The sequence below is a fragment of the Engraulis encrasicolus genome, chromosome 8 (assembly GCF_034702125.1).
Source record: "Engraulis encrasicolus isolate BLACKSEA-1 chromosome 8, IST_EnEncr_1.0, whole genome shotgun sequence".
Taxonomy (NCBI): domain Eukaryota; kingdom Metazoa; phylum Chordata; class Actinopteri; order Clupeiformes; family Engraulidae; genus Engraulis; species Engraulis encrasicolus.
The window spans coordinates 35,207,563-35,235,192 of record NC_085864.1 but is presented as its reverse complement, the minus strand read 5'-3'; the positions used below and the strand labels follow the sequence as shown (position 1 = coordinate 35,235,192).

Here is a 27,630-nt window from a genome sequence, read left to right as displayed (position 1 = left end):
AAAATGAACCTAAGCATTGCGTGACCGAAAGATTGCAATATGAAGACATATTAAGAGGTTAAGAGTCACCTTAAACTTCCACAGCACTCTCAATAACTGAGGTACTAACTGGTTAGGAGCCAGTCTTTAAGACCCTTGTAGTTGGCCTTGCAGCTGCCCATTCACAAACATTGACATACATGTCACCCCACAGGACGCAATTTGTGTTACGAAATTGAACTTGTAGTTAATATTACTGTCTTGAGTTTTTTCCACATTCACATATCTTAATCTAAAGTTAAGATTTATGCAATCATGCCAAATGCTTCATACATTATTCAAAATGTTGTTGGTTAATTTATATATATATTATTATATATTGTTTCATTAATGTTACAGTCACACCGCAGGAAATTTGACATATAAACCTTTACATAAATCTTAACAAAAATGTTTCTTCTCATCTAAGACTAATATGAAACATAATGTACCACATCTTCTTTCATTGACATTTGTTTTTTAAAGGAAAATAACAGTTTTGTAGGTTTTTAACCAATGTTACGAAAAAACAAGGCGTCACGTCTCCCACCCATATATCTCTAAGTGGCTTTGAATAGAAGTGTCAGATAACTAAAAGTTGCGAAGGTGACACAGTGGATTAGTTCCTCGTTGTATTTATTGTATTGCATTCTAAAAGTTTCTGAGAAGAACGTACCGACAGCCAAACTCCAGAAGTCAAATTTCATGTATACACATGTGCAGTGCTGCAAGTGGCAAAAAAAGTAAGAAGTAAGAAGTTCTGAAAAGTTCTGTTGAAATGCAGTACTATATACAGACCATTACTGAAAACGTCGTAGTCTAGAGGTCAAAATTGAGAGATGTGCCGGTACTCCGTACCGGTGAGCACCCAGCCTTGCACATGTGCACACTTGGCCAATAAAACTGATTCTGATTCAGGGTTGAGGAAGTACATTGAAGTCACAGTAAACCCAAGACAGACACGGTATGCACATGGAGTGGGGTGAGCAGCACGACACAAACTCCATGACTTCTTCTCGCTCAACTTTGTATGCGAGAAGCAATGTAGGGCTGGGGGATATGGAAAAAAAACTATATCATGATATGGATTACCTTATATCACGATAACGATATATATCAAGATATAGCACAATTACATACGTTTACGTTATTCTCTTTATTTGCTCTTCATTTTTTCATGTCGCAAAACAACCTTTCTTTAAAATGGATAATTTTATTGTTATTTTTACAGTTATATGAACTTATACTATGACTGTGACAACATGAAATGTAATTAAATGATATTCAATTGTATGAAATTGATAAAATTACTATCACGATATAAACGATATAGGAGAAACGTCACGATATACACTTTTATATCACGATAACGATATATATCGTCATATTGCCCAGCCCTAAAGCAATGTCATACGTCTGTCTGGAATCTGGATAGTAAAAACACTTCAGCCGTCTGGCAGAATCACAGCTGATTAGTCACATCAGATAGCGGCGGTTGTGGCTGTGGCAGTGGCTTTTAAAAGAGAGTCACAAATGTCAACACTTCCGCCTTCCCCGTCCCGGTTTTAGGAGAGATGTCTTCACCTAAAACCAGCCGGTGGAGTTTTCTGTAGCTCTTGAGTGATTATGGAAACCCTGACTCAAGGAGGCTGACCGTGCGAAACCACAACCAAGAAATCTTCTAGATATAAAACGAGCTTTAAAAAAAGAGGTCTTCTGCTTGAGTGCTCTATATCTACATCATTTCATGATTCATTTCTTACACTCTACTTGGAAGCATGACCGTTTCCAGCCGCACTGTCCCAAAACTGACAACGTATGAAAAATCAATCTGTGACAAAAAATATTACATGGAAGGCTTATTAACCCATTTTGTCCTAAGGCCTTTTTGGGTAAGGGTACCCTCTACCTATCAAGTCCTAAATATCTCAGCCTCCGGAGCACATACAAACATGAAATAAGTTACATTTAAAATCTAGAATCTTCATTTTGCACAAGTATAGTGTTCATTCAGCTCTAACATACCCACATCTTTAATAAAACAGCTCAAATCTCAAGAACTTGAATGCAGCGTATATGTCGCTCCAGGACACAATGGGTTAAAAAAGCAGAAGTTATACATTGTCAAAGGCGCACGCACGCACGTGTGCACACGCGCGCACACACACACACGCTACACTTTGAGGTATGTGGGTGCATCTCCCCAGCTGCATGCATCATGCTGAGATGGCTCATGAGCAGTCTGGGGGCAACACACAGGCAGCTCAGACTACTTGAAGCTCTCTTCGTCTGTCTTGACTTGTCTTGACTCTGGCTGGCTGACTAGCCCATAAGCTCCACCAGCAGGATCAAGTGGCAGGGCTCCAGAGTGCGACCAATTTGGTCGCATATGCGCCCATTTTTTTCAATGGTGCGCCTAAGAAATATTTTTAGGCGCACCGGTGCGACCAGCCATCAGTAGAACAAAATCAATTACCAAACAACCGTTTTAATGGACATAAAGTTAATATTCATTCTACAGTAGTGGCCCATCATCACGCAATAAAACGTGTCGATGCGGTCATTCCTTCAACTCTGCTGAACTACCGGTAGCTTTGTCCCCCTTCCTTGTTCACAGGCAGCCCGACGTTTCAGAATAGAATGTTCGACTTCGCTCAACTATCCGAGTTCACATGTGCCAGCGAGTTTTGTGTTCTCAACCAGTTTTGCAACGGACGAGAGAGATACAATCACGGTAAAAACAGCGAAATGACTTGAGGATATTTTAAACATGAGCGAGTCACAATCACGGGGAAAAACGAAATGGCTTGAGCGGATATTAAACATAGCCACACAAAAACGCAGACGGGTGCGCGGATAATAGCCCGTTTCAGCCGCGAGCAGAGCTGGCCAAACAACAGGTGACGCGCTAGTCTGTCGGGACTTTTGTGAGAGTTTTTTGATAGCGACTAGGGCAGGCTATATACTGCCTACCAGTCGGCAAGGAATCGTTCATGCATGCACCTCGAGACAGCACGAGAGAGCGAGCGAGCGCACTAGTGCTGTCGTGTCTGTTCGTAGCGCTTGCTAAGATACCACAATCATTATGCAGAGGGAGAGCGCTCAAAAATGGGGAAATAGACAAAACCCAATTCACCTCAGATTCCACTGTAAACATAGGCTAGACTATTTGTGTCTAATGATTTTAAAAATCATACCATTTTTAGTAGGGTTTGTTATTTAAAAAAATCTATCCATCTATCTATCTATCTATCTATCTATCTTCATATTGGAACAATGTGCTTGTGTTGTATGTGTAGCCTTATTGCAGAAAAGGCTGGTATGTTGATCTTACTTGTCACTACTGACTAAAAGGCTACTAATTTGATCTTTTCTACCAGCCAAACTGATATTTCACCAGCATTTGGCCGGTTGACTGGCTGGTGTTAATTCAGAGCTCTGCTTGTAGCCAAGATGTGTTAGTTAGGTAGCCTACTGTCATGTCTTTTATAAGGAGCACATTTGGAAGACTAGCCTATAGCACATGGAAGGCTCCAGGTCTTTTAAAATAATAATATAATAATAATAATAATAATAATAATAATAATAATAATAATAATTATTATTTTTTTTAATTCTTATTTTTTAAAGCTGAGGTGCGTGTGTATGGGGTGGTGAAAACATTTGGGTGCACCTAAATTTTGTGCTGGTGCACCTAAAACAATTTTTTAGGCGCACCAGTGCAACCAGTGCAAAAAGTTAGTCTGGAGCCCTGAGTGGTGCCATGCTCTACTTGCTGACCTCATGCTTAGCCATGCTCTGTGACAGACCCGCCAAAAGGGGGGGTATGTTGTCCCGGGCCCAGGAAGATAAGGGGCCCAGAATTGGGTCCCCATTACGTTGTATGTATTGGGTCGGGGGCCCTTTCAGATGACTTTGTCCTGGGCCCAGTGAAAGCTGTCAGCGGCCCTGCTCTGTCTACCCCTCGATGAGCACTGGCTACTAGCCACGGGGCTGGTCAGGGCAATCAAGGCAAGGGAAGGCAAGGTGTGATGGTGGCGTTACCATTACTAGGATTATGGGAGTGCTGTGCACTGAGCCAAGCGTCACTCCAACAAGCCTGGTTCTTTGGTGTAGCAGCCAGAGCCTCAGTTAAGCACCCTGAAGGCTTTCGGGTTCAAACGCCTCCACATCCTCCTCCTCCTCCTCCTCCTCCTCAACACCGATTAAGAGTCAGCCTTCTACTGGGCACTCCATTCAAGTACACTTTGTGGTGTTAATTCAACTCTCTTCAAGTGTGGAATTAAGACACAAAATAAACGGTGTGTTGGCCCTTCTGTGCCTCCAACGGTAGGGAACTGGGCTACTACGCCGGCGACAAGGATTCGATTCCGGTCCAGGTCATTTGTTGACCCCTCCCGTTCTCCCCATCCACCTCTCATACTGTCCCATCATCAATAAAGTCGAAAAAAGAATATATATATATATATATATATATATATATATACGGGAAAAAAATACAGTGTCCACCTCAATGAGCCAGCCTTTCCTGCAGAACATTCGTTAGTCAAGGTGGATGCGGCGGTGGGTTAGCCGATATCAGAGACATGTTACTGACTTTTATGACTGGAATAAAGCTTATGTTTCATATGAAATGTGATACGACACCACCATCAAGTATTTAGCAGACACCATTTTCGTCCAGTGCCTTAACTATAAAGTGCCGGGGGAAACCCTGCCTCTAAGCACTGGCCACTGGGAGCAATCAGGGAGGCCAAGGATCTCCCTCTCTCTCTCTCTCTCTCTCTCTCTCTCTCTCCCTCTCTCTCTCTCTCTCCCTTGGGGAGCTTCTCCTCCCCCTCCTCTTCCTCCTTCCTCCTACTCACCACATGTGGCCAGATTAAGACCAGGGCGGGCCCTTTTACTGGCTGCTCCATTACCCTTGATAGATAATGATAATGGTAATGGCTGTAGTGTACAGTCAGAGCTGACCTCATGGTACAGAGCAGTGTCCATTAAGGAGGCCATAGTAAGTTCCTGTTGGGGCTGGCAGTGATGATGATGATGGCGGTAGTGGTGGTGGTGGTGATGGCGGTGGTGGTCGTGTGCAGTGCCGAGGGAACGTCCTTGAAGAACTGACTGGTTTTACTGACATGAAAGCAACACTAATGTAGTCTTTTTAATCTTAAGTTAGAAGCAGAGATGTCCATTTATTTCAGGTTAGAAGCACAGATGACCATTCCAAAGAACTAAGAAAGACACTCGACTCTTTCAAATATGCTTCAGTACGTTTATAGCCCATGGATGATGGCAGAGTGAGTTCAGGAAAAAAAAATCAAGTTCATGAACCACTTAACCATGAACCACTTTGGAAATATTATTTCAAGGTTGGAAAAAACAACAACTTGATGTTCCTTTAACTCTACCGGATGTTAACATGCCAGTCGCAGACTTCTACAAGATGTCTAACATACCTGCTGCCTTCCTAAACAAGGTCATAACTCACAACATACTACTGCGGAGCAGACAAAAGGGAATCGCATTTCACACCGGTGACAACTGATTGTTCAGTAATGTCTAACCGCCTCTCTGAAAAAGTACAGACAGACAGTGTAACACTGGCTGACAGACAGACAGGACTGGGTAGTTTTTGTAGACATATGCAAAGCCAAGGGAATTTTTGAGAAGCGCAAATGGATATTCGTGTTGGCGTGTCTTGAATTTGTGTTGGAGTCATTCTCTGTGTTTTCTGAGCATTTACAATATTTTTTAAGTGTGTTTGTTTTGGGTTTACGTCCAGTGCTTTGCGTCTGTGTGTGTGTGTGTGTGTGTGTGTGTGTGTGTGTGTGTGTGTGTGTGTGTGTGTGTGTGTACTGTGTGTATTGTGGTGTGGTGTCCTTGGGCAACTGATCTCAAAATGTTTTTGTGGGCGTGGGGCGACTGGTCAACATCATGCCGGTGTGGTTTCCTGTTTGTGGGCTGGGAGAACTCTCCCGGAGCTATAGGGATTCCATATACCCTATGGAACTTTCCAGAACCAGGACCGCAGTGAACATCGCCATGCAAACCGACATAGCTCTAGCATGAGTGGGCTGACGAACGTGCATCACTGAGAGTCCCAAGACAGCAACTCAAATCAACAACAAAAAATAGACTACAAACGTCATGATGAACAAATTCGTGGTATCTAACAAAGTGACTATTGGTTGAGAGTTAACTGTGAAGATTCTCGTTCATCCAGACTTGGTATAGAGCTCTGTGTCAAATCACACTTAACAATATAGCAATATGATAGCACCAATGTTACCCTCAAGCACAGACTCTTCCTGGGTCCTCAAATGTCTTTCCTGCACCATCGTTTTAAGTGGTGCCTCTCTTAATAAATGGGCTTGCTTTATAGGTTCATTCGTCTGGAAAAAATGGCTTACATTTACCCCTTCATCAGAGTCAACATACTCTGGTAAATTTAATTAAACAGACCCGCTATTGCCTGGAATAGCCCACTGGAATGGCTAACTGGAAGAGCCCAACGGAATACACCGCTGCAGACATGCAGACAGCCTATCCAGGCTTAACACCCAACGCCATTTAATCTTCATAAACCGTTATGGCCTATAATTTTAATACATTAATTCTGCTACAGAAGTGATGATTAGGTGTTACAATCTTTTGAGACTAGACCTCGTCATGAGCACATAACAGCAAAGGGCATTTGGGGGACTGAGGATGACAGGCTGGGACACAAGCTTTGTGTGACACCATAGCAGGACCCACATTTGGACTACAGGTCACGTTTTCTGAATAAGACGGGCCACTTGGACAACACATTTGGCTTCAAAGCTACAATTCTGGTTACAATTCTTTTAACATTCTTCACTGAAACACCAATGGCATTGGCATATATGAACTATAGGCTACACACTCACTATAATGTACAATACAGTGAGTCAGCCATTTTATAGTTACGGTCCAAACACTCAAGTAAATTTCCTCCCCCCACCGTACTGTATAGAGCACCATTAAATCATTTTGTGGCATGATGCAAAATGTAGGCCAGAGAAACAGTACACTGCGTCCATCAACACCATGCACTCACTGACCACGATGCATTGCGGTCTCATATTCTCAGAAAGGCTGTCCATCAACTCTATTTAAAAAAAAGAAAAGAAAAAAAAAGGTGCCACTATATGGAGGAAGTGAGTTAACTGGATGAGCGAAAATTCGGGACACAGCTCATTTTTCCTGACTTTGAAAAAAATGGTGGGGTGTAAAAAAGAAGACAAAAGAAACCAATGGAATATTTATCTGTGCCAAATGCTGGGAAAGGAATTCCGAGCAACAACAACAATAGACTGTTACCATGACACATTTTTTCACACAGCCGTAGTAGACTCTAATTACCGAACATTCTACCTGTGTAGTGCGGCACGTTGTCGTTTGTGCCCATTTAATAACACGAGTAAAAAAAAAATCCCCACTCACCCAACAGGATTTCAGAGGACTTATGTAATACGGGGTTTAACAGACAGACTAAGCAACTTCAACCCATCCCTCCTAATCCCCTCTGTGGGCCTGTGGTAAGGCCTACAGTACACATGGGTCACGGAGCATCATAGAACCATGCGGGGTACATTCAGCCTCACGCACACACGCACGCACGCATGCATGCACGCGATGCCTGGACAAGACAGCCTAATAATCAACTGGCTCCTGTTGGAAAACACAGAGGAATGCTGAACGACTGAGATATCTGAGACATCAGAGAGAGCACAGACCCCAGACACAGACTGCACACACTTTACACTAGGCTTTGCCCCGGTCGCTATGCTAGAGCACCACCTCCTCCTTCCATTATTAGATCCAACCTGACAAAACAGTGTGCAAAAACAAGCAGCCAGACGCTTATTTATTGCCTGTTTACGGAGAGAGGGGACTTTTAATTTATTGCCTGCTGGAGGTGGTGGTGGTGGTGGTGGTGGTGGTGGTGGTGCAGAGAGACGAGACGGGACGCTAGACATGTCTAAAAGGGATCTTGGCTGGAGGAACTGAACCCATGACTATAGCTTTAGTATAGCACAGATGCTTCTGGCTGGCTGGGTATGGAAACGGGATGAGGGATATGAATGCGAGAGCTCTCTCTCTCTCCACTCCTTCAGCATACTCGCACCACCACCACCACCACCACCCTTTACTTCTCTCCTCTCCTCTCCTCTCCTCTCCTCTCCTCTCCTCTCCTCTCCTCTCCTCGGTCAGATTGAAGGCAGCAACAGCCAGGGGCGCTGACAGCTTTTGCCAGGCCGGGGACAAAGTCATCTGAAAGGGCCCCCCCCATTCAATACATACAATGTAATGGGGACCCCATTCTGGGCCCCCTCTCTCCCTAGGGCCGGGACAACTGACCCATTTGTCCCCCCCCGTCAGTTTCCCTGGCCACAGATACGGCTGCTGCTGTAGTCACTGCTGCTGCTGCTGCTGCTTAATATCGTCCAGCCCCGAGACGCGATGCCATCTGCTCAGTGGGGGGTGCGCTGCGCTGCGGTGTGGTGCATGAAACAGTTTTCTTCCCCATGACATCATCATATTTCAAAGCGCAGCTGAATCCCTGCTGCTGCTCACAAACCAGGAGGGAGGTCAAAACAACTCACTGACTGAGGAGGAGCATCACGACAAGTCAGCAACAGACTTGGCACAAATAAAAAGTAGCCAGGAGAAAGATTGCCCTGTGAGATGTTAGCCAAGTGGTGCTTGTGTGTTTTTTTATGACTAATCTCAAAAAGATGAGTGTGTGAGTACATCTGCGTATGTCTGCTCTGATGTAATTCGATACATGCAAAGAAATCCTGGAGGAGGCCTCTTCACAGATTCTCGCAAGGCAACGCAAGGCATGACTGTGCAAGCAGAGACCAGCCAGACCCGCACACATTTCATAATCAGCAGATCCCCAGCCGCCCGTCACACAACCCCGATCATCTGGAACCCGCCCGCCCTCCCGCCCCGGTGGTGCAATGGGTGGGCAGTGCCGCGCCGCTTTCTGGAGAAAGGGGAAGGGAAGTGTGATGTGTGTGAAGAGTGATGATGCATTGACTGTGTGTAATGAATTGATACACACACACACACACACACACACACACACACACACACACACACACACACACACACACACACAGAGCTGCTGACAACTTTGGCTGGGCCCGGGACAAAGATCTCTGAAAGCATTCCAAATCAATACAATGCAATTAGGATCCAATTCTGGGGCCCCTCTCTCCCTGGGCCTGTGACAAGTGACCCCTTTGTCCCCCCCCCACTGTCGGCTTCCCTGCACACAGAGTCATTGGAGCGAACAGCTAGGAACAGAGCTGCGGGCCACAGCCCAGCCCACCTCATCAGACTAATTAAGACATTGAGGAAAAGATATGAAGTGTGGGACTCCGTCTGCTTCCCCGTGAGAATGGTATCATTCAATCTGAGTGAGGACGATTAGACATTTCTGTGGGCAGTGCTTTTTTTGTAACGTATCTGATTCATACAGTTTGGAATTACTGATAGGGCTGTAACGATACGCTCTTTTCACATTTGCCAATAGAAGATAAACTTAGAAACAAAACCTGATAGTTCATAGGTAGAATATATTAGAAGAGGCTACTAATACTTTTAAAAAGTGTAAAAATAATGATGATGATTTGAAGCTTGGAAGCACCATCACACACCATCACATCATACTATTGTGGTTGCTTTCTGGACTAAAGGCTAATTGAACTTTGAAAGGGCATATCACGATACTGCTTTCTTGCACCTCGATACAGTATCGTGACTCAGTCTGCATATCTCGATTTCCGTGTTTGATACAATATCGTTACAGGGCTAATTACATTTCCTGTGATTTGTCCATGCACAACCTGCCACTGCCAAACACAATCTGTTTAGCAACATGAAACAAATTCAAAAACTACTGTAAACACAACCGATTTCCAATTATGACTAAAAACGGGATTAAAACCATCCCACACTTGGTGTCCTTTTCCATGTCTAGATTTTCTGTATGTGCATGCAATTTCCCCAACTTGTATCAGGTGGAGATAGTAGCGTTTTCGTGTCCAGGAGCACGGAATTTTGGCAAAATCCGTGCTCCTGGACACGGATTTAGTGTCCTTAACATCCGTGTCCAGGAGCACGGAATTTTTGGAGATCAGGCTGGTTTTCACTGTCATCATCCCTGGCTGAGATTAGTCTTCTGCATATCAGAAAAAGATCAGAAAGCGTGCTCAAAACCTTCTAATACTCTACACTGGGTGCTGCTTAACTTTGTCGATGAATAAACTCAACCTTGAAAAGTAATGAATAAAGAAGCACTCAAAAAGAAATCTGATGAGTGCCTCTTTATTAATTTATTCTTCTGCATAGCAGACATCTGGATGGTAGCATGTCCACCACGGCTTCACATCAACGTTTTGTTCACTGGCCACAGTGACTGCTAGTGGTTTTCCAGAGTCACTAGCCATTCAGCCTTTCTACTAGCCACAGTTTTGTTGTCAGTATTTGTTAGCCACACTTTCTTTACCATGATGCATCTAAGATCAGAAAATGAAGTGCCAAGACAAGACGATTAGTGCTATGAACATAGTGTGATAAATGAAACTACCTACAGTTTCAGACAAACAGAATCTGAATGATCTTGCTTGAACCTAAATATAACACAAGTTAGGGCTGCACGATTATGGAAAGATTCATAATCACGATTATTTGGGTCAAAATCACGATTATTGATTTTTGCTGAATTTTGTAAAAATGATAACTTAAGTTGTGATAGGCCACCGCTCATCTGTTTAGAAGGTGCAGGATTCAGTAAAAAAATCGGTATAAAAAGAAGACAATCCGCACACTTCAGGTCTATTTTTGTGCAAGGAAACTTTACTTGTCTTGCAAGCTTTCGGCTTTCGACCGAAAGCTTGCAAGTCAAGTTTCTTTGCACAAAAATAGACCTGAAGTGTGCGGATTGTCTTCTTTTTATACAGTAAAAATTCTAACAAAATGAAATATAATCAATGATGAATTATATAAGGGATGAGCAAAATAAAATTTGTAATAATTAATAGTAAAGGCAATAGCGTGAAACTTGGGTGAAGAGATTTCTGGCCAGAAACACCAGTCTGTCAGTATGTTCTGGCTTCAAGGACGCTTTCGAAAGTAGGTCACTATTGCCACAATTAAATGTGGCATGACTTCGATCTCACGATTATATCACGATTATTGACGATTAATTATGCAGCCCTAACACAAGGTGCAAAAACAGGATATATAGGCTTAGCCTACTACTGAGATATGTCATACCCAAGAGGAAGTTACCTACCAAAGTGGTTTAGTGAGACTGACATTGCTACTAGCCACATCCAAATTTTAGCCATTCTTGGCAGTTTGGCAGGTGCCATTGTCAAGCCCCCTGACGTCCACATACACAGGAGAGACCTGTTGACCGCCACTCAGTCAGGGCATACAGAAGTAGAGCAGTGCAGCGTAGGCCTAGCCTGATTATCATTGACGTTCAAATCTCTTCTAGACTTGGTCTGACCAAGTGCATAACAATTAATATTTCCCAAATGGCAATGTTGACCCGCCTTCCTTGGTTTGCTTATGGTTGTTTGCTTACTGACAAAGTGGGAGGAGTTCCCGTATTTTCGGAGTACTTGCATTGCTCTTGACCTGACTAGTTGCAACGCTGAAAGTGTTGCGTCACTAGGAGGGCACAGCCTGGCTAGCGTAGGCCAATGGTTACAGTTGAATGGAAGATAAACGGAGAAGTAGGAACAAGGTTCACAGATACAAGCCAGAAGCACATCATACGTGTGACTCAGCCCGTGTCATCTTCGACTACACCGTTTCACATGGTGTGTGTGTGTGTGTGTGTGTGTGTGTGTGTGTGTGTGTGTGTGTGTGTGTGTGTGTGTGTGTGTGTGTAAACCTGTGCACCTCTTCTTTTGACTCATCTGGTTTTTGTGTAAAATGACAGCATAATTCCAGACCCCACTGCTCGAAACACAGTATTTTAGGCAAATTACTTAAGATGAGGGGGATTTTCTTTTTGCTGTGAACTTTTTCCTTCTTCCTCTTTTATGAGCGCCTTATTCTCCCACTTCACTAACGACAGTAAAGAAATCATTAAGCCAATACCATAAAATTCAACGTGGCCTCACCACTACTGCTACGCAACCAAATTCAAATTCAGCTTCCCTACTAAGTGAGGGCCAGCATGAATGAATCACCCATACACTACAACAGTCAGACGAGAGAGCTTGCAGTCCAACAACCACGACACTGTAACTCCAAAACCACATCACAAAACGACAAACCCAAACCACAAAAAGGAGACAAAATAATATGCATGAACAAAATTATGCTGAGACAACAAACACACTATAATGAGTTCAATCATGATTATTCTTCAAGTACATACAAAAAAACCCACACTATAACAATGAGTTCAAACATGACTGGACTAGATATGGAAAAAAACACTAATGAGTTCAACCATGATTATTCTAGACTTGCCTGCCAGCGTACAGTATGGGAAATGGGTAACGGGGGCAGGGTTTAGTCGGGATGCCCTGAGGGCCTGTGAGTGTGTCCACTCAGCTGCTGCTTAACTCAAGGCAACACAGAGAATCTGTGATTCACCAGCAAGTCATCGTGATGGTGCTGGTGGTGCTGGTAGTGGTGGTGAATGCCTGAGGCAAGGGATGCCTATTTCCTGGCCCCCCAGGGGACGGCCGAGGCCAACTGGGCGAACACACTTCCTGTGGTTATTTATTTCGGCAAGGCAAGATGGGCCATTTCTGGAGATCTGCCCTCGGGATAACAACGCCCCTTTGCCCTCTTACAGTCGGTCAATGAAAGAATCAGAGAATGAAATGAATGAAGGAATGAAAGAAGGAATGTATGAAGAGTGCTAACAACACATTTCCGCCCAACTTATCAAGAACGCCTCAACACTAAACCATTAAATCATTTCTGTGGACGTAGGCTAATAAAACATGTTTGAATGGGACGTTTGTGTAATGATGTTTTTGAAGCCACTCCACGAGTGTGTAAAAAATCCCTTCAGACACCATTTACACCTTGAGACACTGAATCATTTGGCTGCATGTCAGTGTGCCTCTCCCTTCTTCTGAATCATCAGACGTAAACAAGGCTTGACTAGGTATACACTAGACACACACAGGTAGCTGGAAAGCATGGGCCTCCTATATGCCTCTGAACGGCACACACATTAGCCTGACCTCATTTTTTTCCCTTTGCTGAAAGGCACTGCCCCTTCATATCAAATTCAGTTTCCACTGCAGAAACACAATAGCTATAAACTTTCTGTGTGTTGTGTGGTGAACAAGTTGGTTTCCGTAGGCCAATTGTTATTGTTGTTCATGCTAGGGCTTTTGGACAGCACAAATCAATCCGAAACTTTTGACCAATCGACCAGGCTCCCACGTTGACATTTCACAAACACCCTGGGACAATGAACTTGTAAATGCGACAACATTCCAGCCCTCAGCCATTATGTAGGCACGACGAATGGGGTGAACCCTCTCAGGGGGGTGAGTGGGGGGTGGCATGCATGGCAGCATTTTCCTGGGTCAGTAGCCGACAAGCAGGCAGTATTTTCAGACTCTAAACATAACTTGACAGTGATCCGAACTACTACTACTATTCCTACTACTAATTTACCATATCCAGTGTATGTGATATGACTGGTCTTTTGTTTAGAAAAAGGCATGTCGACACACAACCATCACACAACATGCTTGCATGAGGGGCCATTTCACTGTGAGAGGCTACACATTAAATGGAGTGAACCTGACTTGAGTTTGGTCTAGAATTAGGTCCACACCGAAAGATAAACACAAGATAAAAAACTTGCTACACTGGTTGTTTTAGACCAGACCAGGCTGAAAAAGGACGAGGTATGGTATAGGGAGTTCACAACCCTGATCTATAAAAAACTGGGGCCTATGTTGAGAATCCTATGGGGCCAGACTGTTGGAAATGGAGTAAAATAGCATTCCAGAAATGTCTGTATAGGAAGAGCGGTGGCTTCAGAGCAAGTAATTGCCAAATACAGGCCGCAACAGGATGTGGAATTCGACGGCGAGAGTTCCATACAAGGGCGCATTTTGGTTCCGGGAGCGGCCTCTGCCAACTCTCCCAGAGAAGAAAGAAAAAAGAGGAGGGCTCTAAAGGGGGATGGCTACGTGGTGCATAGCGCCAGGTAGACTCGACCTGCCATCAATTGACAGCTTGTCTAACGTGAAAACACACAAACAAACAAGGTCTGCACAAGTAGCAGACCCTACCTGGCCAACCATGGCCGTGCGTAATTGTGCCCAATGCGAATTCTGCAAGCTATTGTCCCATGAAAGAGTGGTCCCACTAGTATTCCATGATATACACATGAACCGTGATCTTGATTGTCCAGTGGGGGCAATGCCATAGTTCTACATTATTCCTGTGCCCTCCAACTCATAATAAGTAGCCTATATCGCATCAATCACTGGAGCGTGCTTGGTGTCCGACTTAGTATAGAGTGGTACCCAAATAGCACCAATAAAAAATACAAACGACGAGACAAGCGACCCCCTCCCTCCCTTGCCTACAAAGGCCGACTGCTGGTGTGAGCAGTAGAGCAACAGTAGGGCGAGAAAAGTTAGGGACTGACAGTGAGTAACAGTCTAGAGCCAACCAGCGCGAACTGTCTACTTTGTATCTGTATATGTTCCCTGGCAAAGTTTCCCACACGATAAAGACGCTTGAAAGAGTTTTCAGTCACCCAAACTTCGTGTGGGCGACAGCTATTGTAGCAAAATCGATAAACAGCTTCAAATACAGTAGCCAACTGCACCAAGGACCAGCCGGGGATACAGCCCAGACAAAGCATGTGCTGAACCCAGCAACCTAATTAGAGCTAGGCGAAACTTCCACTGTACTGGAACAGACGGTTTTTAGTTGGAGCGATACACAATGCAACTTCACCGAGTGTGAACAAACGAAGTGAACAAGTGCTACAGTAGCCAGTTCCAAAACAGAATTTAACACAAAGCGTAGACAAATCAGATTTGACCTGCTTTACCTCATTGTTAGGCGAGAATGAAGATCCTCTTGGCCGCTCGGGTTTTGGCTTCAGATGAGAGAATGGAGTTACAAAGCAAAAAAAGAAAATAAAAACGACGATATCGAGGAGATACACATCTATCTACCCACTGAGGGGTAATTGGTATCAAGGGAGAGGGAGCTAAGCACACCTCGGCGATTTCCTGGTTTGGGAAAGAGGTGGGGGAGTGGAGGAGTGGATCTAGTGGAGCGGGGTTGTCAACTCCAATCAGTATCCCAGACTCATCTCTCTTCTTTTTTAAAAAGCCAAAAACCAAAGAGAAGCCGACAAAATGTCCAGGGCTTACTCATTCATCTTCCCGACTTTACATAGACATTCTTATGCGGTCGATTCCCGACGAAATTTCCAAAGGAAGCGCCGTATGTCGCCGGTCTAATTTTCGTTCGCGACTGTAGCCCAACCTGCTCCTCCAACTCGAAGTAAGCCTTCATTCCAACCAGCTCTCCCCCCTCCCTCCCTGGATGAAGAAAAAATCCACTCCGCCTTTCCCTGGCGGCTGAAGGCCATAATTCCTACCCTCATTTAAAGCGGCAACGGCCTTGTTGTGGGGACGTACATTTAAAACAGCAATTCACCGCAACAAGGCAGCTGAGTGGGCTTTGACCACCTGCAATGTCACCACTCCTTACCGAGAATTATTATAGTGCATTAATAAAAACGTCGATAAGCCTATTTTTTTCTTCCGAATGTAGTGGATCCCGTGCGTAAAATGCTGCGTTCCCTTGTCTTTTCGCATCTTTCAGTTTAGAACAGTTGCATTGGGCCTATTGATACAGTGTAAAATAGCTGTTGGATATTTGCAATATTTGAGGATGAAAATGGAGCACACATTTGTTTGCATTTACATAATGTTAATTGTGTAATCAGATTTTCTCTGGAGGATATAATTTGTAAAAGAAAAATTAGAAAGCGGATGGGATTAGTCTAGATGTAAAGAGGAATGGACTGTTTTGGCATGTGTGTACTCAGTGTTTAAACACACTGCTTAATCTCCTTTAATAACGGTTGGACCATTTCTGCACTAGATGCACATCAGAGTGAACAGTAATTTTAGTTTTGCCTCCTCCATCAACCCCCTCTCATGTCTTCTTGTGATGGGCATACTTTTCTCAGCATGGTGAGCGAGCATATTTTGAGGAGACCTTAGAATGACTTATGGGACTCGTTGTGTGGGAATTAGGTCAACAAGAAAGCTCTGTTCATTCATTCAGTTCTGGTTAGGCTATATGGTCAATCTGTATTTCGCCCCCACTCAGTTTCGGAAGTACTTTGTGAGCGCTAAAATGAGGTAAGAAGTTGACGCAACATGGGAATAGAATACTGAGAGAAGGAGCAAGGGAGAGAGTGAATGTTAATGTAGGCCTAAAGGAGAATGAAGCTGAGAGAAAAGAAGAGTGTGGAGTCCAGATGGTTCTGGGCTTGTGGCCAAGGCTTGAGAGAATCTTCAAGGAATTTTCAATGGAACTCTGAGGAACTGACAGGGCTAGCCCCCTTGACCCCCACTAAAGCAAACTGAGAATTGGGTTAATAGTGTGTTTTAGATCAGTTTATCAACGGCATAATAAATCATGTTGACTTTAAAATAATCTGGGTATTTTGGGAGGAAAACTACACCTTCTCTGATGAACAGGCCAAAAGCAACTACAAGAGCCCTAGGCCTACACTTTGTATTATAGACGTCTGCCCCCTACTGGCTGCATGATGGACATACAAAAAATGTTTGGTCACCACAAGATGGCGACGAATAATCATAAACTTCTCAGCAGGCCCATGCTTTGAAATTCTGTTTTTCACCTATACAACATCCAAAGGATATCTGTCATATTGGGCATTGATGTTTTAATATTTAAAAACAAACCATTTTTTATTCATCATCAATTACATTGTCCTAACATATTTAACTTCAGATTAAATTTTATTAATTAAGAAAATAATGTGAAGTTTAGGCTACAATCAGCAAATAAATATCCCATAAGCTTCAACGTACAAGCAGATCCATTAGATTTATACTTTTGATGATGGTGTGACATACCTATTGTGATGGGATATAATTTCTAATTCTGATAGTTCGGATTAGCCAAATGTGTATTATACCACAATCAAGATTGAATTCAACATACAAATCAAGATGTATCATTATCATTATTGCTTTTGTGGTTGTATTTTGTAGTTGCCATTATGATAATGCCCTCCAACATCATCTATGTGTAAAACACTGTTATACAGTCATATAGACACTTATTACCACTTTTTAAACAACACATGCTAATATTCAAAATGTGTCCTATGACTCTGCCACATTTCATAGGCTATAATTTGATTCAAATCCAAATTTTTTGCTAGTGCTTTTGTGTTGAGCTATGAGTTAGCCCTTGGCCTATTTACATGCATACGTACTGCTCTCTGCATTGTATTACTGAGATAAGAGATCCAGACCTTTTATGCAGTTGTGAGACATTTACAACAAACACTTGCCGAATCATCCCAGACATCAAAGTGTAAAAAAATATAACAATAAAGAAAAAAAAAGAAAATACAAAAAAATATGAACAAAAATAGAATAGCAAAAAAAAACAATATGCTATCAGATGGCCAAGTTATTTCAAAAAGGAAATATGCACACACACATACACACACACACACACACACACAGTATATTACCAAAAATTTGCTAACCTGTATTGACTCACACATGAATTTAAGTGCCGTCCCATTCCAAACCCATGGGGTTCAATTCGTTGACAGTCCAACTTTTGCAGCAATTACCGTCTCAACTCCACTTGGAAGGCTGTCCACAGGATTGAGGAGTGAGTATAGGATTTTTTTTTACCATTCTTCCAAAAGCACATAGATGAGGTCACACACACAGCTCTCTGCATACTGTACTTGGGCTATTCTGAAGGTCACATGTTTGGAGCTCTGTAGCAACTGACAGCAGGTGCCGGTTCTAATCAATTTGGTGCCCAAGGCGAGCACCCCTCTTTGCTTTTGGTGGAATTAGAAATTGGCATGTGTAAACATAGTGTCATACATCTGATGATCGAGCACAGCTGATCTAACGCCTACATATACTTTATGTACTGAGTGCCCTTTAATAATTGTCAACATAAAGAGTAATGTTTTATTTTAGGGTACTTAATTTTCTAATTCTGTGGGACTTGGCGCCCTCAAGATATGGTCTGCCTATGCCTAGCGCCGGCCCTGACTGACGGTGCAAAAAGTTGATGTCCTCTTAACATTTTGCGCCTCAGCGTCTGCTGTCGACCCCTCTCCATCAGTTTCCGTGGCCTACCACTTCGTGACTGAGTTGCTGTTGTTCCCAAACTCTTCCATTTTCTTATATAAAAAAGCGAACAGTTGACTGTGGACATATTAGCGAGGAAGCACTGACCTTTTTGGCCCCCCAAAGATCAACATGGAGGGGCGAAAACACCCCCATAATAATGAAAATATTAATTGTTGTCTTCTATCTGTCCACAATCTATTCTACAATTTCGAATGTTGACCAATGTTGACCTGATGTTGGCGCCTTTGACATTTAGGAGCGAGGAAATGTCATGACTAGATTTGTCACAGGTGGCATCCTATGACAGTTAATGGAATTCAATGAGCTCCAGAGAGCGGCCCATTCTCTCACAAATGTTTTTTAAAACAGTCTGCATGCCTAAGTGCTTGATTTTATGCACATGTGATTAGGACATGTTTCAGAACTGCACAGTTCACTGGGGCCCCTGGACTGGCCCTCTGACATCAGAACAGGATCTCTGATTATGCAACTATCGATAACACTTTACTTGACGCCGGTGTCATAAGGATGTCATTACAGTGTCATAATAGTGTCATGACACAGTCATAGATAAGTCATAAACATTATGTTCTTGTCTATCATTTTGTGACTGTTGGCCTTAAGTGACATTCGGTTATGGCAACCGAATGTCACTTAAGGCTAACAGTCATAAAATGTTTATGACATGGACATAATGTTTATGACACATGCATAACACTATTATGACACTGTAATGACATGCTTATGACACCAGCGTCAAGTAAAGTGTTACCCAACTATCATTCTGTTCCTGGTTGTGTCACACACAATTAGAATAATTAGATACAATTACAATACAAAATTCAAAATACAATATTTTGGCCGATAGGCTTACTTTCCACCAAGTGCACCATTTAACCCTGTCTTGGGCTACATTTTTAAATAAGATTTAAAAAGAAAAGGAACTCTTCAGCAGCACCCAGAATTTGCATTTGTGTGTGTGTGTGTGCAAGTGGCACGATAAGGTGACCTCTCCTTGCTTACTTGCGTGAGTTCCTCAGATCTGTGTGTGTGTGTGTGTGTGTGTGTGTGTGTGTGTGTGTGTGTGTGTGTGTGTGTGTGTGTGTGTGTGTGTGTGTGTGTGTGTGTGTGTGTGGTACAGCATTGTTGGCCATGCCCTCTGTCAGTCACTCCTCAGATACCCCAGCAGCGCTGACACTCCGATTGCGAACGTGCTTGGAAACAAACTGCACGAGCTCAGATTTCTTCAAACGATCGATGGCGGGTGCAGCCTCGCAAGTGGGGATGGTGTTTGGTTGCGCGAGGAAAGCAGAGAATTGACGCATGACCGATCGCTATCATAATCACACTTCCCCTCTTATCGTACCAACGTGCCCGACTGCCTTTTGAATTAAATATACTTCTTCCTGCCTCTGATAACTCCCTGTGAGGGTGTGGGCCAATCTAACTTTTTTGCCGTTTCTTTCACGCAAAGAGCCAGGCCAGATGAGGCATGACATGAAAGGGCCCCACTAATCCTGTTTGTATGCCAACACGGGGTAAGCAGAAATGAGATTATTACTACCAACACGGACTTCTGTTTTGGACTTGACCAGTTGTATTAAGGAACCGGTTTCTTGGAAACCCTTGGAAACTTCAGCAACCTCACGTGCTGAGTTATAACTGGCAGGAAGAGTGGTGTGTAGCAAAGTACTACAACGACGATAGATCTTGCATCTCTCATCTGCAGGGACGGTTCTAGACCGAAATTACCAGAGGGGCCGAGGTGGGGCCATCATTTTTTCAGGGGGGCACCTAAATTGGCAAAAGAGATACATTTTTAATGTTATGTATATATAATATACAAAAATGTATATCATGTCGCTGTCATTTCAGCACAGGGGCCACAACAGGGACCAGGAGGAAATCTACAGGGGCCTTGGCCCACCCTAGCCCCTGTCTAGAACCACCCATGCTCATCTGTAGTAGGCTAAACAGGTAAAACAGTTCAGGTCGTGGTAATCCAGCATCAGCCTGGAAACCAGTAGGGACTGGGCTGCAGCTCCTTACTACGTCATAAATCAGGTGGGGCAGGAAGCCCCTGAGGAGTACTGAAGACCCCACAGGTGCAGAGTACTGGGAGGAGAGAGGTCTAAATGCACAGGGAACACTTTTCCAACGCATTTTGTGCATGAACAGTCTTGTTGTTGAGGCAGGCAGCCGGGTAAGCCTTCTCTGGCTCCAGGGAGAGAAGATATACTGTACATTCTCACGTTACCATGATGTCCAAAGATTGACATTTTCACACTTAGACAGGGGTATTCAATTTAAAGTCACCAAAGGGCCAGCTTTTCAAATGACCTTTCCAGCTTTCCAGACAGATCAGAAATTCCCTCCTATATTTCTTACCGCACAAATACACCTACCGCGACAAGAGCGAGGCGAGCAACGAAAGTAATTGACTTTGTATTGAGTCGCACGACGAGAGCGACAGTTTGAAGTTGAAATCCTTTCAACTTTCTATGACTGGTTCGGCGACCAGTCGAGACAGCCAATGACTGTATAGAGGTCATGACCACAGCCAATGGGAATGTTTGAATGCTTTGCCTTCTGCTTGTAATGGACATACTGTAGTCGCTTCAATAGCTCGTATCACTTCAATCGTGTCGCGCTAGGTGTATTTGTGCAGTTAGAATGCATAGCAGAGATATCCCCAACCTGAAGTGTTAGTGATTGTAAATTAATAACGGCCACAGATGGCACACATATTCGTCTTCATTTTGTTCTGACCTCAATGGGGGCCAGAAGAACCTTGCCATCCAAGGGCTGCTTCTGCCCCCAGGGCCTCCATTTGAATAGCTCTGCACTAAGAGGTCCAATAGTAAGATTAACCATACTTATCAACAGGGCCGTTGACACATTTGACTGGGCCCAGGACAAAGCCACCAGAAAGGGCCCCCCTCTCAACACATTTAATGCAATGAAGACTGAATTCTGGCCCCATCTCTCCCTGGGCCCGGGACAATTGACCCCTTTGTCCCCCCTGTCAGGGTAGAGAAATACACTGACCATAATGGCTGCATTGAGAGAAAAAAACTGGACTGGATCTTTTATTTTAAATTGTTCCTCAATTTCACCAAGTAACTTTTTAAAGCACAAATGTTGATCTCATTCCATAAAGATACGTACAAGACGCTTCCGAAACCGGGCATCACAGAAGAAAAAGAAAGACTGGAAAGAAGTTTCAAAGGTCAATTGTGTTTTAGAGTATCAGGCTCAGCTACTCACCACACAAACTGCATCCTACGCAGGAAGCCCCTTGAAAAACCTGAGAAGGTTTCAGAGGTGACTAACTTGACATTGTTTATGAGTAAACACAGAACTTAAAACCTGTCATCTGTCATTTTCAAGGCTTTTGTTGTTTTGAAGGGTAGAGTGACTGAGCCATGCTCATCCAGACCGACCAACCTGAATCACCTGGCAATCAAGTGAATGGGAGAAATGAAATGGAAAAAACATTGTCCAGGGAGTGTGTGTGTGTGAGAGAGAGATTGAGGGGTAGGAATGTGTGTGTGTCTGTGTGTATGTAGAGGAGAAGAGAGGGTGTGAAGTGACAGTCAGCACATCTGGTCTCATCAATAATGCAGGGTCCTTTAAACGGCCGTTTGTCACTGATTGAGCACCGCCTGCTGAAATCAACACTGACACCCAAGCCTCCGTCAGGGGAAACAGCCTGTAGAGCTTTTGGCAGGGGAATGGAGGGATGGATGGACGGACGGATGGAGGGAGAGAAAAGGAGGGAGAGAGGGATGGAGCGAGTAAAAAAGGGTACCCGATAAAAAAGGACAAGTAAACACGTTTTCGCTTTCTTGTTTATAACGAAATAAATCTCCCCAAAAACAGAGAAGTGAAAACTGAACATTAGTTCTTAGAAAAACACAGAAGAGCAGTCACGTCTCTAGTCACCATGTTTATTTTAGAAAAGTATTAAACTAAAACTGTAAAGAAAGCAAATCAGGGTGAGGGGGGTAAACAACCAAGGTAGATTCGCTCGTTCCATAGATCAAACATCTCAAATACAAACACAATGATTCTCTGCAACTGCATGTGTGCAGGCTTGCATTCGACCAGACTTGACTCAACCAAAAGGAAAGGGGGTGCGCATGTGTTACTCTGACAGTCTATTTGCCTGTGATGAGAGGGTTCCTCAGCACCACAATGACCGAGTCTCCTCTCAGGAACATTTTGGAGATGTAGCGATCCTTATTCACGGGCTTCGACTTCTTCTTGCCTTTGCCACTCTTGGGTACCTCCGTCCACATCTCCTTCACGTTTTCCAGAACCATGTTGCAATGTCTGTTGAAGGAAAAAGACAAAAGTGGAAATTACATTGTGGCATCACTTTACTGAACAATGATGCATTTAAAATCTTTTTTTTTTTTTTACATTTCTGAATTAAATGTAACTGTGATATCAAAGGCATCCGTTTCAATGTGGGGGGGGCAAACATTTAAGTAATTTAGCTTGGTTAAGACGACAGCCTGCCAGCTGGCTATACATTTCAATGACTCATTATCCCTAGAGGATTCCAAGTCAAGGTCTGGTTTCCTTATTTCCAACATATAAAACCATTAAACAAAAGGTGAAAAATAAGAGGAAATGTCACACCACCACTTTTTTTAATATTTACTACATACACATTTCTGCCTTCTGCTGAAGGTATTTTTCAGTGATGAGTTATTTTGGTCAGCACCATAAAAGAAGAGAAAACGGTTAGGTGAAGCCTGCTCCAACCTTTAAGAAGTATTATAGAAAAGGTACCCTATAATTTGTATACAACTGAGAAAGGAAAAAGCTTATTAGACAGAAATGGATGTGAAAATTCCATTCATGTTGAATAAAAGCACCCGATGACAGGCACAGAATTCTGCTTTGTGCCCCACCTGTCGAAAGCTTTGACACGGCCGAGAAGCTTCTTGTTGTTTCTGCAGTTGATGAGGACCTGCGTGTTGTTCTTGACCGACTGTGTGAGGACGGACAGGGGTCCAGTGTTGAACTCCTCCTCCTCACGCTTCTGCAGCTCCTCTGGGGTCATCTCCGACTTTGGCTTGTTTAAAAGGCTCCTGGGTTGCAGAAATATGAAATAAATACATTTAATATTTCACCACTTTTTTTGTTGTCTTTTTCGACTTCATAGGACGCGGCGAGTGCCCCACCGGTCAGCCACGGCAAGGCCTATTTCACCACTTTTCAGTCTGACTTTGGCTTGTTAAAAAGGCTCCTGGGTATGAGAAATACTAAATAAAATAATTAAGTCAAGATGTTATTTCCCTGAAGCTGGAACCTTTATAACAGCAAATCTGAAATTACACGTTTTGTGGCAGAGCTAAACACAGTGACTATACAACACTTGAATATGATGGGGACTGGAATATGAATAACATTTAAATGGCAAACTTAACAGTAAGTCATTGCACTGTCAAGACATTGCTTTGTCTAACAAAACAAAGAAATTTCATCCATTTCACATCCGTGTTCTGACAAAATAGGCAGATAGTATGCACAGGGGGCACAGAGGCACCAATTGGAATGGTACCATTTATTTACAATTTACTGGCTTGCCAAAGACCATTTACATTTACCAATGCCATGTACACAAATCCCCACTCGTGGTATTAAAATGCATATGCGATGATGTTGGCTATTCTAAGACAGCAGCAGGATGCAAACGGAGTGAAAAATAATAATACAGCTGGAATGAAACTGCTTTTTAAGCCAAGGAAAAACTGCTTTGATAAAAACTGTTCAGAATAGGGACATGGGCTACTAGTAAATTGGCTAAATGGCTAGCAAACCCCAAACCTGCATATGACTAACGTGGCTTATTTAATTGCAACTTGAAAAGTTACCTGAATTACACTAAGCCAGGCTACGCTGTGTGCCTTATTGCATTACGAATCTAAAAAATGGAGGCTGAGAAATTGGGTTAACAACACCTCTCTGGGTTAACAACGGCAAAACACAGCAGCAACAATACATATCACACGCCTCGCACGCATTTTTATGGGCATAATAGCCACAGGACACAAAGCAGAACATGTATCAACAGAAAGGGTTCAACTATACGTTTATCGGCATCGGTTCTTCATAATATCTTGAATGGCTAGATGGGGCTGTTGCAGGCACTGCTGCTAGCATGCTAGCGCACTCATGCTTTGTTAGAGATTTCTTCTTCAGTGTTGTGACACAGAACATATTCTTCATAACGTCATGCATACAACTTACATTTTGTCGTTTACTGCCTTGTTTACTTAAAAAAAAGAAGTCCGTTTGAAGTTACACCGTTGACTTCACTGCCTTCGCAGATGCTGCTTCACGTTCATTCAACGCACAAGAACACCCGTGTTGAAGTGAGAGCTTCCGGGTTAGTGTTTGCGCTCCACAGAAAGTCTTTCCGGGTTGCACAGCCAATTTGAATGGCTGTGTCTCAAATGGCACACTTTTGTCAGCGCACTGACAGTCAGTGCATAGTGCACACAGTGCACTGAGGTCTTTAGTGCATAGTGTAGGGTGACCAGAATTTTGTAGTCTAAAACCGGGACACTTCGTGCGTGACTGAAGGACAATATTTGTTGGGGGGGTCTGGGGGTCCTCCCCCAGGAAAAATTGTATTTTTTAGATGCAATTTCCTGCATTCTAAGCAATTTTAGAGGTCGGAATGACAAATTGCAACTGACTCCTTTAGCCTTTCTATACAAGCGCTGGCTGCCATTAATTGTGGCAGGTAAACATGTAATCTTTTCCATATATTTACCCTGATAGACATGGCGCAATGTAGTGGGTGGCCAAAACCGGGACATATTTGTGTCCCGAGAGAGTTTGCTCGGGACATGGGACACACAACTCCAAACCGGGACTGTCCCGGTCAAACCGGGACGTCTGGTCACCCTAGTGTCGAGGAAAAATGTGAGCACTATGCACTGTGCCCTCGCTGGAAGTGACGGCTGAGCATGCCATTAGCTTGCCAAAATATGAGTTGGCTACTGTTTACAATGCACAGCGTCTGGCATACCTGTCAACCATCCCTAATTTCCCGGGAAAATCCCTATTTTTGACTCATTTCCCGATTTCTTCCCGATTTGATTTTGTCCCCTGAAATATCCCGGATTTTTCACATTATCAAAAAACACCGTTGGTCCAGTAGGCTATTTATAGGCTACCCACGGCCCTGTCCGACGAGCCACACCCCCTCTTGAAGAGATAGACAGAGGGTCTTGCAAGCTACCTGCCAGAAGATGGTATGCCAGATACCAAGAATTGAAGTTCCTTGAAAATATGAGCTGTCAACTTCGAGCTCCATAGCGCTTGTGCGCCCACTCTTTTCCTCAGAAACCGTCAGTTCATGCAACGCACAAAACAGCCTACGAATCATGCGATTAATCACAACCTGTACCAGCACCAAGCTTTGCACGAACAGACAACTTGTGCGACAAAACAACGAGAAGAAGAACTCATTGCGCTCATTTCATTGTTTTGTTTTCATTGTATTGTTTCTCCACGCTGTAAAACGTGTGCTGAGGGATTTTAGACAGAATCTGTCTTTGCATGCGCGCTGTTGTGAAAAGCAGAGTAGAACGCACCGTCCGATCTGTCTCTGTCATCCCGTTGACTGTCAAAATTTGGCCTTTAGAAATTTTCCCGGATTTTGGCTTAAAATATGGGAGTTTTCCCGGATTTTGGGAGCTCAAAGTTGACAGGTATGGCGTCTGGTGCTTGTATATTCATGTCCTTCACCCCAAAGGACAACAATCACACATACAATACTTTGGTTGCTATGTAAAGGTTGGTCTCCCATCAACATTACTTACAGAATTAGGAGACTGTTGACCAAACTCTTCTACTGAACTGAATGCCACATTTCCTCCCTGTCATTGTCAACATGGCCGCCATTTAGTGCGTGCAGTGTCCATCATTCAAGCACTGAATTTTTCCGCCATTGTTAGGGGATCATCCTGGCACTTTCAGTGCACTGGCTCAACTGAAATTTTCAGGGTGAGCACCCTAGGCACTGAAAAACAGTGTCCGAAGTGCACAAGTGCAGCATTTGAGACACAGCCTATATCTAAGGAGAAAATGTCAGACTGAAATCCAAAAGCAATGTGAGGCTGATTTTTGTTGTTGTTTGTTTTAAATCTATTTATATTCTATTCTATTTGATTCTATTTTTGAAAGCATTATTTATACTGTCAAAACCTCTCTATATTGCAGGTTTCCATAGCTTTTAAATTAGTCAAGCACAACATGATCATGAACTACATTGCACTGAACTAGGCCTACATTGCACACTGAACTATGCACTACATTACTATTATAATGTATTATTATGATTATTATGATTAGTATTATTAACCTGCTTCATTTCCAGACTCCTGAAGGCCCAAAAGGCACAATATCCTGTGTAGGATATATTTTTTAAATGTATATCACCAAAATGTCATTCGCATTGCTTTCAACCAATTAATCTGCCTGCAACCAAACTCTGATTCTAACCTATACCTCTTGTGTAACCCCATCCACTGGTCACCAGGCATTTGATTGAAGCGCAGACGACCATCACCTCTGCTGCACGCGAGATGCTTTCCACACTTCCTCTCCGAGTAGTGGATAGTGAGTGACACATTAGGATGAGGAGAAGGCGTCTCAGGAACAGGTAGCTCTTTGTTGTGTCACTGGTGTGGTGGGGCACGGCAGAGACGGCCAACCGAGTGAGGGGTAAAGTGTGTGTGTCGGGCTGTATAAGACAAAGATCTGTGTATCCGTGCGCTGCCTGCTTTAAGACTCCAGGGATTGGCTTACTGGCGAGCGACAGGCAGGCGCCCAGGGGGAGAGCGGCCTCGCCTTGCCCGCCTGACTTCACACGGGGTGCATGGCGAGCCTGCCAGGAATAATCGCCACGCACCGTGTACTTAACTCAGAGGTGTGTGTGTGTGTGCCATATCAGAGACAGAGAGAGAGAGACTGACAGAGAGACGGACAGAGAGACAGAGAGAGAGAGAGAGAGAATTGTGCCGAGTCAGAGTGGGATTCTTTGTGTGTGTGTGTGTGTGTGTGTGTGTGTGTGTGTGTGTGTGTGTGTGTGTGTGTGTGTGTGTGTGTGTGTGTGTGTGTGTGTGTGTGTGTGTGTGTGTGCGTGTGTGACCTGAGCAATATACAG

General features: G+C 43.6%; 2 protein-coding genes across 6 annotated transcripts in view; both read right to left on the bottom strand.

Annotated features, from left to right (window-relative positions):
- The window catches only part of vaspb (vasodilator stimulated phosphoprotein b), a 55,197-nt gene extending 39,602 nt beyond the window's left edge, over positions 1 to 15,595 (bottom strand). For all 5 annotated transcript variants that reach the window (XM_063205527.1, XM_063205531.1, XM_063205529.1 and 2 more), the window contains exon 1: positions 15,110 to 15,595. In XM_063205527.1, the coding sequence (XP_063061597.1) occupies positions 15,110 to 15,114 (5 nt within the window). In that variant the 5' untranslated portion in view covers positions 15,115 to 15,595. The remainder of the gene's footprint in view (positions 1 to 15,109) is intronic.
- Positions 15,596 to 22,373: 6,778 nt separating this feature from the next.
- Positions 22,374 to 24,857, bottom strand: snrpd2 (small nuclear ribonucleoprotein D2 polypeptide). Its single transcript, XM_063204450.1, has 3 exons — positions 24,702 to 24,857; positions 23,360 to 23,539; positions 22,374 to 22,772 (listed from the first exon to the last, which is right to left on the bottom strand). Coding segments are annotated over exons 1-3 (357 nt in total). The 5' UTR covers positions 24,704 to 24,857; the 3' UTR covers positions 22,374 to 22,597.
- Between the last annotated feature and the right edge of the window lie 2,773 nt (positions 24,858 to 27,630).

Excerpts from the sequence above, each read along its gene's own strand:
- snrpd2 (XM_063204450.1), bottom strand. Across the intron at positions 22,773-23,359 it reads CGTGTCAAAGCTTTCGACAG|ACATTGCAACATGGTTCTGG; the intron begins GTGGGGCACAAA and ends TTCCTTCAACAG.